The sequence below is a fragment of the Pristiophorus japonicus genome, chromosome 1 (genome assembly GCF_044704955.1).
Source record: "Pristiophorus japonicus isolate sPriJap1 chromosome 1, sPriJap1.hap1, whole genome shotgun sequence".
NCBI lineage: Eukaryota > Metazoa > Chordata > Chondrichthyes > Pristiophoridae > Pristiophorus > Pristiophorus japonicus.
The window spans coordinates 312,137,533-312,155,130 of NC_091977.1; the positions used below are offsets into that span (position 1 = coordinate 312,137,533).

General features: G+C 45.6%; 1 protein-coding gene across 1 annotated transcript in view; it reads right to left on the reverse strand.

Annotated features, from left to right (window-relative positions):
- The window catches only part of ofcc1 (orofacial cleft 1 candidate 1), a 322,692-nt gene that overhangs the window by 228,483 nt on the left and 76,611 nt on the right, over positions 1-17,598 (reverse strand). Inside the window, exon 4 of the mRNA XM_070880295.1 lies at positions 14,576-14,728. Coding sequence (XP_070736396.1) covers positions 14,576-14,728 — 153 coding nt within the window. The remainder of the gene's footprint in view (positions 1-14,575; positions 14,729-17,598) is intronic.

Genomic DNA, 17,598 nt, shown 5'->3' on the forward strand with positions numbered 1-17,598 from the left:
AATACTATGCTGTCTCTTGATCAGCTGATCAGTTACTCTGTCTCTGATGATAGATTCCAGTCCCTTCCCCACAAATGATGTTAAGTTGACTGCTCTGTGATTACCTGGTTTCTCGCTTCGTCCCTTCTTAAATAATGGAGTGACATTCACAATTTTCAAATCCAAAGGCACAATTTCTGAATCCGGAAAGCTTTGGAAAATTATGATTAACACATCTGAAATATTCTCACCTATTTCTTTTAATACCATTGAGTGGAAACTGTCAGGTCCTGGAGATTAGTCTACCTTAAGTCCCATTACTTTCTCCTTTACTATTGTTTTACTTAAATTATTTTCCTCCACTGTAAAAACAGATACAAAGTATTCATTAAACAACATAAGAACATAAGAAATAGGAACAGGAGTAGGCCATATGGCCCCTCGAGCCTGCTCTGCCATTCAATAAGATCATAGCTGATCTGATCATGGACTCAGCTCCACTTTCCCGCCCGCTCCCCATAACCCCTTATCCCCTTATCGTTTAAGAAACTGTATATTTCTGTCTTAAGTTTATTCAAAGTCCCAGCTTCCACAGTTCTCTGAGGCAGCAAATTCCACAGATTTACAACATTCTGAGAGAAGAAATTTCGCCTCATCACTCTTTTAAATGGTCGGCTCCTTATTCTAAGATCATGCCCTCTAGTTCTAGTCTCCCCTGCCAGTGGAAACATCCTCTCTGCATCCACCTTGTCAAGCCCCCTCATAATCTTATACGTTTCGATAAGATCACCTCTCATTTTTCTGAATTCCAATGAGTAGAGGCACAACCTACTCAACCTTTCCTCATAAGTCAACCCCCTCATCCCCGGAATCAACCTAGTGAACATTCTCTGAACTGCGTTCAAAGCAAGTATATCCTAAAGTAAATATGGAAACCAAAAAGTTTGACTTTTTCTCATATAGAAACATAAAAACATAGAAAATAGGTGCAGGAGTAGCCCATTCAGCCCTTCGAGCCTGCACCAGCATTCAATATGATCGTGGCTGATCATGCATTTCAGTACCCCATTCCTGTTTTCTCTTCATACCCCTTGATTCCTTTAGCCGTGAGGGCCACATCCAACTCCCTTTTGAATATATCTAATGAACTGGCCCCAACAACTTTCTGTGGTAAAGAATTCCACATGCCCACAACTCTCTGAGTGAAGAAGTTTCTCCTCATCTCGGTCCTAAATGGCTTACCCCTTATCCTTAGACTGTGACCCCTGGTCTGAACTTCCCCAACATCGGGAACATCCTTCCTGCATCTAACCTGTCCAATCCCAGCAGAATTTTATATGTTTCTATGAAATCCCCTCTCATTCTTCTAAATTCCATTGAATACAAGCCTAGTCGATCCAGTCGTTCTTCATATGTCAGTCCTGTCATCCCGGGAACCAGTCTGGTGAACCTTCGCTGCACTCGCTCAATAGCAAGAATGTCCTTCCTCAGATTAGGAGACGAAAACTGTACACAATATTCAAAGTGTGGTCTTACCAAGGCCCTGTACAACTGTAGTAAGACTTTGCTGCTCCTATACTCAAATTCTCTTGTTATGAAGGCCAACATGCCATTTGCCTTCTTCACAGCCTGCTGCACCTGTATGCAAACCTTCAAGGAATGATGCACCATGACACCCAGGTCTTGTTGCACCTCCCCCTTTACCAATTTGTCATCATTCAGATAATAATCAGCCCTCCTGTTTTTACCACAAAAGTGGATAACCTCACATTTATTCACATTATACCGCATCTGCCATGTATTTGCCCACTCACCTAACCTGTCCAAATCACCCTGCAGCCTCTTAGCATCCTCCTCACAGCTCACACTGCCACCCAGCTTAGTGTCATCTGCAAACTTGGAGATATTACATTCAATTCCTTCGTCGAAATCATTGATGTATATTGTAAATAGCTGGGGTTACAGCACTGAGCCCTGCGGTATCCCACTAGTCACTGCTGCCATTTTGAAAAGGATCCGTTTATTCCTACTCTCTGCTTCCCGTCTGCCAACCAATTCTCTATCCACGTCAGTACATTACCCCCAATACCATGTGCTTTAATTTTGCACACTAATCTCTTATGTGGGACCTTGTCAAAAACTTTTTGAAACTCCAAATACACCATATCCACTGGTCCCCCTTGTCCACTCTGCTAGTTACATCCTCAACAAATTCTAGGAGATTTGTCAAGCATGATTTCCCTTTCATAAATCCATGCTGACTTGGACCGATCCTGTCAATGCTTTCCAAATGTGCTGCTATTACATCTTTAATAATTGATTCCAACATTTTCCCAACTACCGATGTCAGGCTGATCGGTCTATAATTCCCTGTTTTCTCTCTCCCTCCTTTCTTAAAAAGTGGGGTTACATTAGCTACCCTCCAGTCCATAGGAACTGATCCAGAGTCTATAGAATGTTGGAAAATGACCATCAATGCATCCACTATTTCTAGGGCCACTTCCTTACGTACTCTGGGATGCAGACTATCAGGCCCTGGGGATTTATCGGCCTTCAATCCCATCAATTATCGAACACAATTTCCCGACTAATAAGGATTTCCTTCATTTCCTCCTTCTCGCTAGACCCTCGTTCCCCTAGTATTTCCAGAAGGTTATTTGTGTCTTCCTTAGTGAAGACAGAACCAAAGTATTTGTTCAATTGGTCTGCCGTTTCTTTGTTCCCCATTATGACTTCACCTGATTCTGATTGTAAGGGACCTACATTTGTCTTCACTAATCTTTTTCTCTTCACATATCTGTAGAAGCTTTTGCAGTCAGTGTTTATGTTCACTGCAAGCTTACTCTCATATTCTATTTTCCCACTCCTCCTCTGCTGAATTCTAAATTTCTCCCAGTCCTCAGATTTGCTGCTTTTTTTGGCCAATTTATATGCCTCTTCCTTGGATTTAACACTGTCCCTAATTTCCCTTGTAAGCCACGGTTGAGCCACCTTCCCTGTTTTATTTTTACGCCAGGCAGGGATGTACAATTGTTGAAGTTTATCCATGTGATCTTTAAATGTCTGCCATTGCCTATCCACCGTCAAACCTTTAACTATCATTCGCCAGTCTATTCCAGCCAATTCACATCTCATACCGTTGAAGTTTCTTTTCTTTACATTCAGGATTCTAGTCTCTTTATTAACTGTGTTATTCTTCATCTTAATGAAGAATTCTATCATATAATGGTCACTCTTCACCAAGGGGCCTCGCACAACAAGATTGCTAATGAATCCTCTCTTATTACACAACACCCAGTCTAGGATGGCCAGCTCTCTAATTGGTTCCTCGACATATTGGTCTAGAAAACCATCCCTTATACACGCCAGGAAATCCTCCTCCACCGTATGGCTACCAGTTTGGTTAGCCCAGTCTATATGTAGATGAAACTCACCCATGATAACTGCTGTATCTTCATTGTACGCATCCCTAATTTCCTGTTTGATGCCATCCCCAACCTCACTATGACTGTTTGGTGGTCTGTTCACAACTCCCACTAGCATTTTCTGCCCTTTGGTGTTCCGCAGCTCTACCCATACAGATTCCACCTCATCCAAGCTAATGTCCTTCCTTAATATTGTGTTAATCTTCTCTTTATCCAGCAACGCTACCCCACCTCCTTTTCCTTTCTGTCTATCTTTCCTGAATATTGAATACCCTTGGATGTTGAGTTCCCAGCCTTGATCACCCTGGAGCCATGTCTCCGTGATCCCAATTACATATCCATTTACCGCTATCTACGCAGTTAATTCATCCACCTTATTACGAATGCTCCTCGCATTGAGACACAGAGCCTTCAGGCTTGTTTTTTTAACTGTTTTTTTTAGAATTATGCTGTAACGTGGCCCTTTTTGATCTTTATCTTTGATTTCTCTGCCCCCCACTTATACTTTTCTCCTTTCAACCTTTTGCTTCTGACCTCATTTTATTTCTGTTTGTCTCCCTGCATAGATTCCCATCCCCCTGCCATATTAGTTTAAATCCTCCCCAACAGCACTAGCAAACACTCTCCCTAGGACATTGGTTCCAGTCCTACCCAGGTGCAGACCGTCCGGTTTGTACTGGTCCCCCCAGCACCAGTTCCAGTGTACTAGGAATTTGAATCCCTCCCTCTTGCACCATTCCTCAAACCATGCATTCATTTTAGCTATCCTGCTATTTCTACTCTGACTAGCACATGGCACTGGTAGCAATCCTGAGATTACTACTTTTGAGGTCCTACTTTTTAATTTAATTCCTAGCTCCCTAATTTCAACTTGTAGGACCTCATCCCACTTTTTACCTATATCGTTGGTACCTATATGCACCACGACAACTGGCTGTTCGCCCTCCCCCTCCAAAATGCCCTGCAGCCACTCCGAGACATCCATGGCCCTTGCACCAGGGAGGCAACATCTTGTTTGCGGTCGCAGAAACGCCTATCTATTCCCCTTACAATAGAGTCCCCTACCACTATAACTCTCCCACTCTTTTTCTTGCCCTCCTGCACAGCAGAGCCACCCATGGCTGCTGCTGCCTTCCCCTGATGAGCCATCTCCTCCAACAGTATCCAAAGTGGTATTTCTGTTTTGGAGGGAGATGACCGCAGGGGACTCCTGCACTACCTTGCTACTACTGCTCTGCCTGATGGTCACCCATTCCCTATCTGCCTTTGTACCCTTTGCCTGCTGTGTAACCAACTCTCTAAATATGCTATCCATGTCATCCTCAGCATCGCAGATGCTCCAGAGTGAATCCACCCGCAGCTCCGATTCTGCAATGCGGTTTGTCAGAAGCCGCAGCTGGAGACACTTCCCGCACACATAATAGTCAGGGACACTGGAAATGTCCCTGATTTCCCACATAGCACAGGAGGAGCATGGCACGGTGCTGTGCTCAACTGGCATGATTTAACCCTCAAATTACTTAATTTACTTAATTTGGCAACAATTTCACCATTGCTTCTTACTTGAGAACACATATCAATACACATAAAACTGTTAAAAATGCCATGATTGCACTAGCATTGTGTACTGTGGCCTATATATAACTAGTACTTATTATCATGAAATGACGAGTGCTAGGGTCATTTTTTTTAATAAACTGTGGTAATGCACATTTAAGAAGAGCAGTCTATGGGCTCAATTTTCCCCAAGGCCCGTTTTCTGGCATATTGCCAGAGTTACGCCCTTTTTTCTAGGCCAGAAATGCGTGGGAATTATTTTGTCAAAGTTTCCCCGATGTATAATTCGAATTTTCCACCGCGCATTGTCCAGTCACCTTGGGGGGTAGAGCCTGCTGTCTGCGCCGAAAAACAAAGCCGCACCTTCTGCGCATACGTGGAAAAAAAATTTTTATACGTCGTTCCAATGGACGCGCATGCTCAGTACAGCTCAGATTTGGCAATCGGCCATTTTTAAAGAGCCACTTGTGTGTGCGAGAAGGAGTGCTGTGTGAGAGCATTGGGAAAATCGCAGCTGGAGCAATACAAGATGCAATGCAGTGCAAGGACCAATAATTTCTTACAGGAAGAAGTGGAGGCACTAGTTACTATGATTGAGAACAGATGGCAGGAACTAGACACCAGCAAAGGTCACATAAAAGTTCCACCCAAAGAAATGAAGAAACGCTGGAACTAAGTTGCAGAAGATTACTGCGCAATAGTGACCACCACGAGATCTAGAGGCCAGTGTAAAAAGTGGCAGGACCTTGGTCAAGTAGCTGGTGTAAGTAATATTTTCATTTATTCAATGGAATTGCAATTGTAAATGTGACCAGCTGTGTGTCCCCCTCAGCAGGAAGACATCCTCTCTAAAAAGTTGCATTTTCATCTTTGCAGAGGAAGGTGGCACATAATAAAAAGGAAAGAACTCGAACAGGAGGAAGCACAGCAAATCTGCACCCACTGATACCCTTGGAAGAGAGGGTCGCGGCTTTGATGGGTCCTGCCTGGAAAAAAGCAATCAGTACTGCACACGCTGGGCCCACACTCGAGGGAGAGGGGAAGTCCTGCAAATTCATCATGGTCCTTCAAATCAGCCTGCTGCCTGGCCTGTGATGTGTGAGCCTACTCATGTCACCCAACCTGCCCCCTCCTCTTCTGCTAACCATTTGACTGTTCTGTTATTTTTTGCAGATCTTGAGGCCAACCCTGACAATGCAGAAGAAGATTCAGACGAGGACGAGCCTGAGGAGGAGAACATCTTCCAATCCAACCCTCCAGACCAAGAGGGGGAGGGGGAGGGGATGGAGCTGGATGAAGCTCCCACAGTTGTACTGACTTTGGAGGAGGTGCCGCTCATGCAGGTGACAGCCCCTTCCGTGACTAGTGGTTTGAGTGTTGGTGGAACATTCCATGGTTTCACACATTCCGAGGATGCGGATACCAATGGTGGGGTGCAGCGAGGCACACCCAGGGCCCCACAGTCACAGACTGCGGGTCCCAGTGTTGGGGTGCGAGCCACACCCATAGGGAGGGGGGGGAAGGAGAACTTGACCACGCTCTCCTGAGGTGCAGGATCTAACAGATGTAGTTCAGATGATGTAATTGAGTGCGGAGAACACTGACCTTACCCGATCACTCCTGGACGCCATCAGTGGGGTGAGAAAAGAGGCAACGGGACTGTCGGGAGAAGTAACAGCAATGACACGAGAAATGGGAGCGATATCCGGGACCATCAGTGAGGGAATAGTGGCCATGAGGGAGGGAATGTCAGAGGTAGTGCAAACCACGTAACTGGCCATGAGGGAGGTAATGTTGCAGGTCGTTGAGACACTGTCAGGGCGCATGAGGGACTGCAAGTTGGAATTAGCTGCTGCAATATGGGAACACGCCCAGACCCCGCATCCATTGACAGAATCAACTGTCACTCCCACTCCAATCCTCACACCAATCTCGGAAGAGCCCAAAGCTGGGCCCTCCAACTTGCCGCCTGGGCCCTCCAACCTTCCGCCTGACGCCGACGCTGCCCCCCTCCGCCACCCCCACCCTCAAGAGGTGCGCATACCTGAGATGTTAGAAAAAATAAGCTTGGTATCAAGCCCAGAAACTGTGCCATCACCTGCGGGCAGAGGTGGTGGACAGTCCAAGACCAAGCGCAGTGGGCGGTCTTAGAATAAGGGGGAGGAGAGATGGGTGCAGCCTTTCTTTGCTGTTGTTGTTGTTGTTGTTATTATTATTGTTACTGTGGTAACTGTTCTCAAATTAAAAGTTTTTTGTAAGTTATGTAAATTTACAAGTTTATAAGTGGTCTTAAAGAGTGACATTAAAGTAAAGTTTGATACAAAAATAATGTTATTAAAGTTAAGTTAAGTACATTGTAAACTTTTGAATAAAATATATTTTACATTAAAACTGAATCATGTTCTAGTAATACAACTCAACATTACGGAACAGCTCCAAACAGTAAACATGCCCATGTGGAACAGTTGTCGCTGAGCCCTCAGGCATCAGTAAAGCGTTCACGGATGAGCTGCTGGTGCAAGGCTCGAGCAATCGTTAAAGGAGCACAATGGCCCGCCCTCCTCCGCCGTCGTGCTCCGGCCTCAGGCACTTGCATGGTTTCCTCATCGTCCTCCTCCTCCTCGTTACCTGCATCGTCCACATCATTATCATCAGCCACTCTCACCTCAGGTGGGTCTTCTACTACCAGGTGCTGCTGCCTCATGATGGCTAAGTTATGCAGCATGCAGCACACAACAGTGAACTGACCGGCAAGCTCTGGGGAGTATTGCAAGTAGCCTCCGGAATGGTCCAGGCATCGGAAATGCTGTTTTGATATGTCAATGGTCCTCTCAATGATGCTGCGCGTCACAATGTGCAACATGTTGCATTGACAGTCAGCTTCCGTCCGGGTTACATGTAGGGGCGTCATGAGCCAGGTGGCGAGGCCGTACCCTTGGTCTCCCAGTAGTCAGCGATGTCCTCGTGGCTGCTGCTGCTGAAATATGGCAGATATAACGCTGTCATGTAGGATGAACGCATCATGGGTGCTGCCAGGGTATCTTGCATCAATTGACATGATGCGATGTATGTCGTCACACACGAACATTAATGGAGCGGAAGTCTTTTCTGTTCCTGTACATCTCGGAATCCTTCAAAGATGTCCACAAGGCGATGTGGGTACAATCAATGCAGCCCTGTACCTTTGGGAAGCCAGCAATCCTGGAGAAGCCCACAGTCCTGTCATGCATTGCCTGGGTGGTCATGGGGAACTTTATGAAGTCATTCCTAGGCGCATAAAGTGCAGCCATGACCTGGTGAATGGAGACATGTGTTGCATGTTGAGAGATGGTGCACACATCCCCAGTTGTAGCTTGAAACGATCCGGAGGCATTGAATAAAAGTGCAGCTGTAATCTTCACTTCAACTGACAAAGCAGTCCTCCTGATGCTTCTCGGCTGCAGGTCTGCTTTGACCAACTCACAGATCTCACTTACAACTTCTTTGCAGAAACGCAACCATCTGACACAGTCTGCATCACTAAGGTGGAGATACAAACGCCTGTCTCGATATACCCGCGGTGGGTAAGGCCCCCTGCCCAGCACCTTACGGGCTCTGATGTTCCTCATGCGATGAAGTCAAATCAATTGTCTCCTACGTAGCACCATGATGCAGAAGGCTCGCACAAGGTATTGTCAGTGTTGCTCCTGTTATACATGTATACTTGTATTTACTCTGGACAGCCACCAGAGGGCTCATCCCCTGGAGTCCCAAGGGATCCCATAATCCCTTGGAAGCACAGGTATTTCAGGAGGCTTCACAGGTTGGAGAGGCACTCTGGAGACCTGCAATAAAAGACTAAGGTCATACTTTACTTTGAGCTCACAGTGTTCAGTCTGACTCTTTCTCCATACACAACAACTGGCGATGAGATACAGATAGTGAACCCAAAGATGCAGAGAACAGTGGGCATCCTGGAGAAATACTTGGAGGGAGATGATTGGGAAACTTTTGTGGAGTGACTCGACCAATAATTCATGGCCAATGAGCTAGATGGGAAAGAGAGCGCTGCCAAACGAAGGGCGATCTTCCTCACCGTCTGTGGGGCACCAACGTATGGCCTCATGAACAGTCTGCTCACTCCCGCGAAACCCACGCTAAAATCGTGTGATGATTTGTGCACACTGGTCCGAGTGCATTTGAACCGGAAAGAAAGTGTTCAGATGGCGAGGTACTGGTTCTACACCTACAAAAGGTCAGAAGGCCAGGAAGTGGTGAGTTATGTCGCCGAGCTAAGACGCCTTGCAGGACATCGCGAATTTGAAGGACATTTGGAGCACATGCTCAGATACTTTTTCGTACTTGGCATTGGCCACGAAACCATACTTCGCAAACTTTTGACTGTAGAGACCCCAACCTTGAGTAAGGCCATAGCAATATAGCCCAAGCATTCTTTGCCACCAGTGACAATACGAAGCAAATCTCTCAGCACACAAGTGCTGTTACAAGTACTGTGAACAAAGTGATGTTGTTTTCGAATCGTAACATACAGGGCAGGTCACACATACCTGCAGCTACACATCCACTGATATCTCAGAGTCCACCATCAAGGGTGATGAATGCAAGATCTTTAACACCTTGTTGGCGCTGCGGGGGTGATCATCATTTCCATTCATGCCGATTCAAAGAGTACGTTTGCAAGGGCTGTGGAACAATGGGACACCTCCAATGAGTGTGCAGGCGAGCTGCAAAGCCTGTTAAACCTACAAATCACCATGTTGCAGAGGAGGTCAGATCCACGGAGGATCACGACGAACCAGAGCCTCAGATCAAGGAGGCAGAGGTACAAGGGGTGCACATATTCAGCACGAACTGTCCCCTGATAATGCTGAATGTTGAACTAAATGGACTCCCGGTGTCAATGGAGCTGGACACGGGTGCGAGCCAGTCCATCATGGGCAAAAAGACTTTCAAAAGGTTGCGGTGCAACAAGGCCTCAAGGCCAGTCTTAAGTCCAGTTCGCATGAAACGAAGAACTTACACGAAAGAACTGATTCCTGTAATCGGCAGTGCTACCGTAAAGGTCTCCTACGATGGAGCGGTGCATAAGCTACCACTCTGGGTGGTACCGGGTGATGGTCCCATTCTGCTCGGCAGGAGCTGGCTGGGAAAGATACACTGGAACTGGGGTGACGTCTGAGCGCTATCGCTCGCTGACGACACTTCGTGTGCCCAGGTCTTAAACAAATTTCCTTTGCTGTTCAAACAAGGCATCGAGAAATTCCAAGGAGCAAAACTGCAGATCCACCTAATTCCAGGGGTGCGTCCCAGCCATCACAAGGCGAGAGCAGTACTGTACATGATGAGAGAAAGGGTAGAGATCGAGCTCGACCGGCTGCAAAGAAAGGGCATCATTTCCCCAATCGAGTTCAATGAGTGGGCCAGTCCTATCGTCCCAGTCCTCAAGGGAAATAGCACCGTTAGAATCTGTGGCGATTACAAAGTAACTATCAATCGTTTCTCCCTGCAGAACCAATACCCACTACCAAAGGCCGACGACCTCTTTGCAACGCTGGCAGGAGGAACGACGTTCACAAAGCTGGATCTGACTTCAGCCTACATGACGCAGGAGCTGGAGGAATCATCGAAGAGCCTCACCTGCATCAACACGCAAAAAGGTCTTTTTAAATTGAAACAGATGCCCGTTTGGAATTTGATCAGTGGCGGCAATATTCCAGAGAAACATGGAAAGCTGGCTGAAGTTGGTCCCGCACACCATGGTCTTCCAGGACGACATCTTGGTCACAGGTCAGAGCACAGCCGAGCATCTGCAGAACCTGGAGGAGGTTCTTAGTCGACTCAACCATGTGGGGCTCAGCTTAAAATGCTCGAAGTGAGTTTTCCTGATGCCTGAAGTGCAGTTTCTGGGAAGATGAATTGCGGCGGACGGCATCAGGCCCACCAACGCAAAGATGGAGGAAATTGAGTATGCACCGAGGACACAGAACGTGACGGAGCTGCAGTCGTTTCTGGGACTCCTGAACTACTTTGGTAACTTCTTACCGGGTCTCAGCACACTGGTAGAACCACTGCATGTCTTACTACGAAAGGGGGATGAATGGGTTTGGGACAAAAGCCAAGAAAATGCCTATGAAAAAGAGAGAAAATTGTTATGCTCAAACAAATTGCTTGTGTTGTATGATCCATGTAAGCGTTTGGTACTAGCATGTGATGCGTCGTCATATGGCGTCGGGTGTGTATTGCAACAAGTTAATGATTTCGGGAAACTGCAACCGGTTGCTTGTGCATCTTGGAGTCTGTCGAAGGCTGAGAGAGCCTACAGCATGATTGAGAAAGAAACGTTAGTGTGAGTCTATGGGGTAAAGAAAATGCATCAATACCTGTTTGGGCTAAAATTCGAATTGGAAACTGACCATAAGCTACTTATATCCCTGTTTTCTGAGAGTAAAGGGATAAATACCAACGCATCAGCCCGCATCCAGAGATGGGCGCTCAGTGTTGTCCGCATACAGGCCAGGCACAGAAAACTGCGCCGATGCTCTCAGTAGGCTGCCATTGCCCACCACGGGGGTGGAAATGGCACAGCCTGCACATCTAGGCATGGTTATGGAAGCATTTGAGAGTGAGCAATCACTCGTCACTGCCCAGCAGATCAAAACCTGGACAAGCCAGGACCACTTATTATCTCTAGTCAAAAGCTGTGTGCTTCACGGGAGCTGGTCCAGTGTTCCAGTGGAAATGCAGGAAGAAATAAAGCCGTTCCAGTGGCGCAGAGATGAAATGTCTATACAGGCAGACTGCCTTCAAGTAGTGGTCCCCAAGAAGGGCAGAGACACCTTCATCAATGACCTCCACAGTACCCACCCAGGCATCGTAATGATGAAAGTGATAGCCAGATCCCACATGTGGTGGCCCAGTATCGATGCGGTCTTAGAGTCCTGCGTTCACAGATGTAATACATGCTCACAGTTAAGCAATGTACCCAGGGAGACGCCGCTAAGTTTATGGTCTTGGCCCTCCAAACCGTGGTCTAGGGTACACGTTGACTATGCAGGCCCATTCTTGGGTAAAATCTTCCTTGTGATTGTAGACGCGGACTCCAAGTGAATTGAGTGTGAGATAATGTCGGCTAGCATGTCTGCTGCCACTACTGAAAGCCTGCGGGCCTTGTTTGCCACTCACGGCTTACCCGATGTCCTGGTGAGCGACAACGGGCCATGTTTTACCTGTGCTGAGTTCAAAGAATTCATGACCCGTAACAGAATCAAACATGTCACATCTGCCCCGTTTAAACCAGCGTCCAATGGTCAGGCAGAGAGAGCAGTGCAAACCATCAACCAAGGCTTGAAGAGGGTAACTGAAGGCTCACTGCAGACTCGCCTATCCTGATTCCTGCTTAGACACTACATCAGACTCCACTCACTCACTGGGATCCCACCTGCTGAACTGCTCATGAAAAGAGCACTTAAGACAAGGCTCTCGTTAGTTCACCCTGATCTACATGAACAGGTAGAGAGCAGGCGGCTTCAACAAAGTACATGCCATGATAGCGCAAATGTGTCACATGAGATTTAAATCAATGATCCTGTATTTGTATTGAATTATGGACAAGGTCCCAAGTGGCTTCCCGGCACTGTCATGGCCAAAGAAGGGAGCAGGGTCTTTCGGGTCAAACTTTCAAATGGACTCATTCACCGGAAACACTTGGACCAAATCAAACTCAGATTCACGGACTATCCTGAGCAACCCACCTTGGACCCTACCTTTTTTGATACCCCAACATACACACCAGTGGCAACCAGCACCACGGTTGACCACGAAGCAGAACCCATCATCCACAGCAGCCCAGCAAGGCACAACACACCAGGCAGCCCAACAAGGCCAACTGCACAGTAGCCCAGCAAGGGCCCAACAAATGATTAAACAACACCAGCTTTCACACCGAGACAATCAACCAGAGCAAGAAGGGCCCCAGATTGACTCACATTGTAAATAGTTACACTATTGACTTTGGTGGGGGAGTGTTGTTATATATGTATACTTGTATTTACTTTGTACAGCCACCAGAGGGCTCATCCTCTGGAGTCCTAAAGATCCCATAATCCCTTGGGAGCACAGGTATTCAAGGAGGCTTCACAGGTTGGAGAGGCACTCTGGAGACCTGCAATAAAAGACTAAGGTCATACTTTACTTTGAGCTCACAGTGTTCAGTCTGACTCTTTCTCCATACACAACAGCCCCCATAATTAAATTTAACCTTTGAAAGAAGCTCAAAACAGCAGGAAAGCAGGTAGCACAGGTTCACATTTGTTGCTTTCCAGGTCTGTATGGATGGACCATACCCAAAGGTCTTGTGACTTCTCCTCTCTCTCCATCCCCCCCTTTACTAATTGGAGTTTTGTGACTTCTCTCCTTCCCCCTCCCCGGGGTCCAAGCCTTCCGATCGGCACCTCTCTCTCTCTCTCTCTCTCTCTCCTCTCCCCCTCCCCCGCCTTTACTAATTGGAGTCTTGTGATTTCTCTCTCTCCCTCCCCCTGACCGGACTCTCCAAGCCTTCCGATTGGCAACTCGCTCTCTCTCTCTCTCGCCTCCGGCGCTCCCCCCGCCCCGCCCACAGCTTGTTTTGTAGCCGAGCCCCGAGCCGTTATGTCCAGGCACGGGGCCAATTCTGCCAGCCAAACCTACGACGCTCCAGCCCTGTTTCAAGACGTTGACAGGTAAAAAAAAGTTGCACTTTATTATTGTTCTTGACTCCCTCTAAAATGTTAGATTTAAAAACAATGGCATCTTTCAGCGCAGATTTGTGAATGTGCGCTGGTTTTCTTAACTCACCAGAAGATTTTTCGGGAGTGGCTCCGACCTAAGAGAAAAAAATGTTGGCCAAACTGCAAACAATTGAAAAAACCGGCGCAGCCCCCTTATGACGTTAAAAAAAACTGGCCTAGAAAAATCGTAACTAAATGAGTTATGCCAGCGCAAATTACAGGGGGAAACTTCGAAAAAAATAAATACACCAAAAAAAACTCGCGCGCCAAACTGACGGCACAAATGAATGGGGAAAATATTTCAGATTTTTTCAATAGGTTGTATTGGGTGAGCCCTAATTCAAATATTTGTTGCATTTCACCATTTTAATGATTAGAATTCATCAACCAAACACTTAATAACATTTTAATTAGAAATAAATGATCATGTCTTGTGTTTGTTTAGCCATTATTAAATTTCTGAGCAATTCATCACGATTACATGCAAGATAACTTCACACTGATAAATTATGATATGCCTCCTTATAGCTACACTTAAGTCTTTAAACACAGGGAGCAAAAGTAAATGAAAAAATGAAGTAGCATTTAGCAATCAGGTGGAACGATTGGTTCGATGGATTATACAGCATGCATCTTTCCAAATCTAATGCGGTCTCCAGTACAGGGTGCAATGTACACTTTCTACATGGCGTCATAGCGAATGTTTTATGAAATTACTGTCAAAGACACAATACACAATGGTTTATTTTCGAATGAATTGGACACATAAATCAGACAAGGTTACTAACCTTGTGCTGAAACAGAGGACCATCCGAGACATCTTATATCACACTACTGAGTACTAACTACCTTTAGGCCAGAGTTGGTGCCCAGGATGTCCTCATTGGTCCCATTCTTTTCAGAGGTGTAAGAGCATTCAGGAGAGCTGAGAAAGTGCCGAGCAAGCTGGAGTTCCACTGCATACTCCTTCTGTCCGACAAGAGATTTGGGGAGCTTTATTACCTGTGAAATAATTTAAAATCAAAGCTCTCTTTCTGAAAGTTTACCATATGTGCTATAATTTTTCGCTCTGTTTATGCATCTGTGAAGTACCTTGGAATATTTTTCTATATTGATGGTGCTATATAAACGCAGTTTATATAGCACGCAGTTGTTGTTGATGTAACTGAAGAAAAAATATTTTAAAAATTATCAACCGTACTATAATAGTTACAGAGTAACTTAATAGAATAGCGTTATATATAAGTCTTAATGCCTGCCAATTTTTACCATTATACATTCCTGTCTTAATATATAATGGAAACTGGCTGTATAAAAATTGTCAGGTTGTAATTTCATCCTCCTGTCAGTGGAGGTGCTGCAGTGGAGGCAATTATAAGCTGACAAGTTTGCAGAGACAGTTTCCATTATAAATATGGACATAGGAATTTATCATCGGAAAGTTCAAGTGTAAAAAGGACTTGACAACAGGAAGTAAGGTTTTGCAGACAAGAATTGTATGTAGATGTAATATTTTTAATATTAGATACATATGTATATATAGTATAATCAGGACAGTTTAAAAATAAGATTACTATTACTATAAAGATAAATTCATCATCATAGGCAGTCCCTCGAAGCGAGGATGACTTGCTTCCACGCCAAAAAGGGATGAGTTCACAGGTGTTTCAATGAAGGACCAAATATTTCAGGTCCTGAACTACATCATGAAGGGTGGAAGATGCCTGTGCGTGGATTTTTTTAACGTGTGGTGGTCGTTGCACACCAGCCACCACTAAAAAAGATAAATTAAAGAGGAAGGAAGCAGCTGGTAATTGTGAGAGAAGTAGAGAAAATTTCTATTAAATCAAATGCACCATGCTAGCAAAAGATTTTATTGTGACTGGAGCAATAACTGGTTATCTCAGCCTCTTGCTGCTGGCAGATCATGGAACAGTAAGTGAGATGTTGCCTATTAGCACAGCGGTGGTGCACCAAGAAATGCACAATCGTATGCTGCATTGCAAGCACGTGGAGGGGAACTCCTGCTCATGAACTACAACTACTACAGCTTGTATTTATATAGCGCCTTTACCTTAGTAAAGTGGCACAAGGTGCTTCACAGGAGCGTTATCAAACAAAGTTTGACACTAAGCCACATAAATAGATATTAGGACAGGTGAACAAAAGCTTGGTCAAAGAGATAGGTTTTAAGGAGCGTCTTAAAGGAGGATCCCCTCCTTTAAATAATTCTGCGGCACTCCCAGGATTTCTTGAGTCCCGTCCTGGGATTTGTGGAGGCCACTGTCCCAATTTGTGCTACTCTTAAAATGAGCACTTGCACTTTCAAAGCAAAGAAAGTACAGTCTGTGAAAAGCTGTTTTTGGCTATTGCTGGATAGATAGTAGAGGATACTGCAAAGCCTCCAGGAGGAGAGAAGCCTTCACGCACAGAGCCATGTTGCGAGAGGTCAAGCCACAGTTGATATGTAAATGTAACGTCCTCAGAATACAGCTGTATGGGCTGCAGGGCTAGACTGGGCAGAGGTGAATGCAGTAACAACAACTACAACAACTTATATTTATATAGCACCTTTAATTTAGTAAAGTGTCTCAAGGCGCTTCACAGATGCGTTATCAAACAAGATTTGACACCGAGTCACATAAGTAGATATTAGGACAGGTGATCAAAAGCTTGGTCAAAGAGGTAGGTTTTATGGAGCATCTTAAAGGAGGAGAGAGAAGTAGAAAGGCGAAGAGCTTTAGGGAGGAAATTCTAGAGCTTAGGGCCCAGGCAACTGAAAGCATGGCCACCAATAGTGGAGTGACTAAAATTGGGGATGCACAAGAGGCCAGAATTTGAGATCTCGCAGTGGTGCGGTCTTCACCTGAGACATGCAAGAAGTTTAACACATGGAAGAAAGTTGCCAAGGTAAGTGACTGCTGAATGCGCCCATTTCCAGTGCTATGGTTCAGCATGGCAGCAACACACCTAAACCAGCTATCTCCTCACACTGGACACGTGCTGATCCCTTTGAACCCTTTAGCCGTTCTCTAATAATTATAAGGCAACCTATATTCCCACATGATACAGTGCACCTTTATGCACATTTTTCAGTGATGCTGGGTCAGGTCATAAAAGATACCACTAACGCCAACTTGCATGCTGAAAGTTGTTGCATTCCTGGTCTGGGAGGCAGTGGCCAATTACAGGGCTTTTGAAACAGTCAGCATTTCACCAATTTCTATGAATACACGAAAAGGAATCATCACAACAGTAGAGAGTAGTGAGAAACTGATGGTAGCATCCTACAATGTGAAGTCCTTAATCTGTCTGGAGAAAATGATCTTGGAGACCGTGAGTCACCAGTCCATAGAGTCCATGAGAGACGGCCATACAAGTGGCCATCCCATGGCTCTAAGCTAGCATTTCATCGCTACTTCTTATTTGCCTCCATCCATGAATTAGACATGTACTTGGGCAGTATGTCAATGGGGAAAACATAGAAGACACCATAACAGCATATTTCTTACAGGGAGGATACTACTGTTTGCAATAAATTATTGTTGCCACTATGTTTTCAGAGGTATAGTCAGAGGGCCAGCAAGTTGGAGGATTTGAAAAAGCAGCGTCTTCCACCACAAAATGTTCAGCTGTAGCGAGCAGCAGCCCAGGAATATCCACTTTGGAGGATGGTGAGTTGGAGCTAGAGTTACAGCAGGAAGCGCCAGACGAAACACAACGTGTTATGTATTTAACTCCTTGTAACCTGTATTACACTACCACCAGAGGGCCTACCTGTTGAAATCCCAAGTAATCCCAGCATCCCTTGAGAGCACGGTATATAAGCAGGCCACCCACAAGGTACCTGCACTCTGGAGTCTTATTAAAGG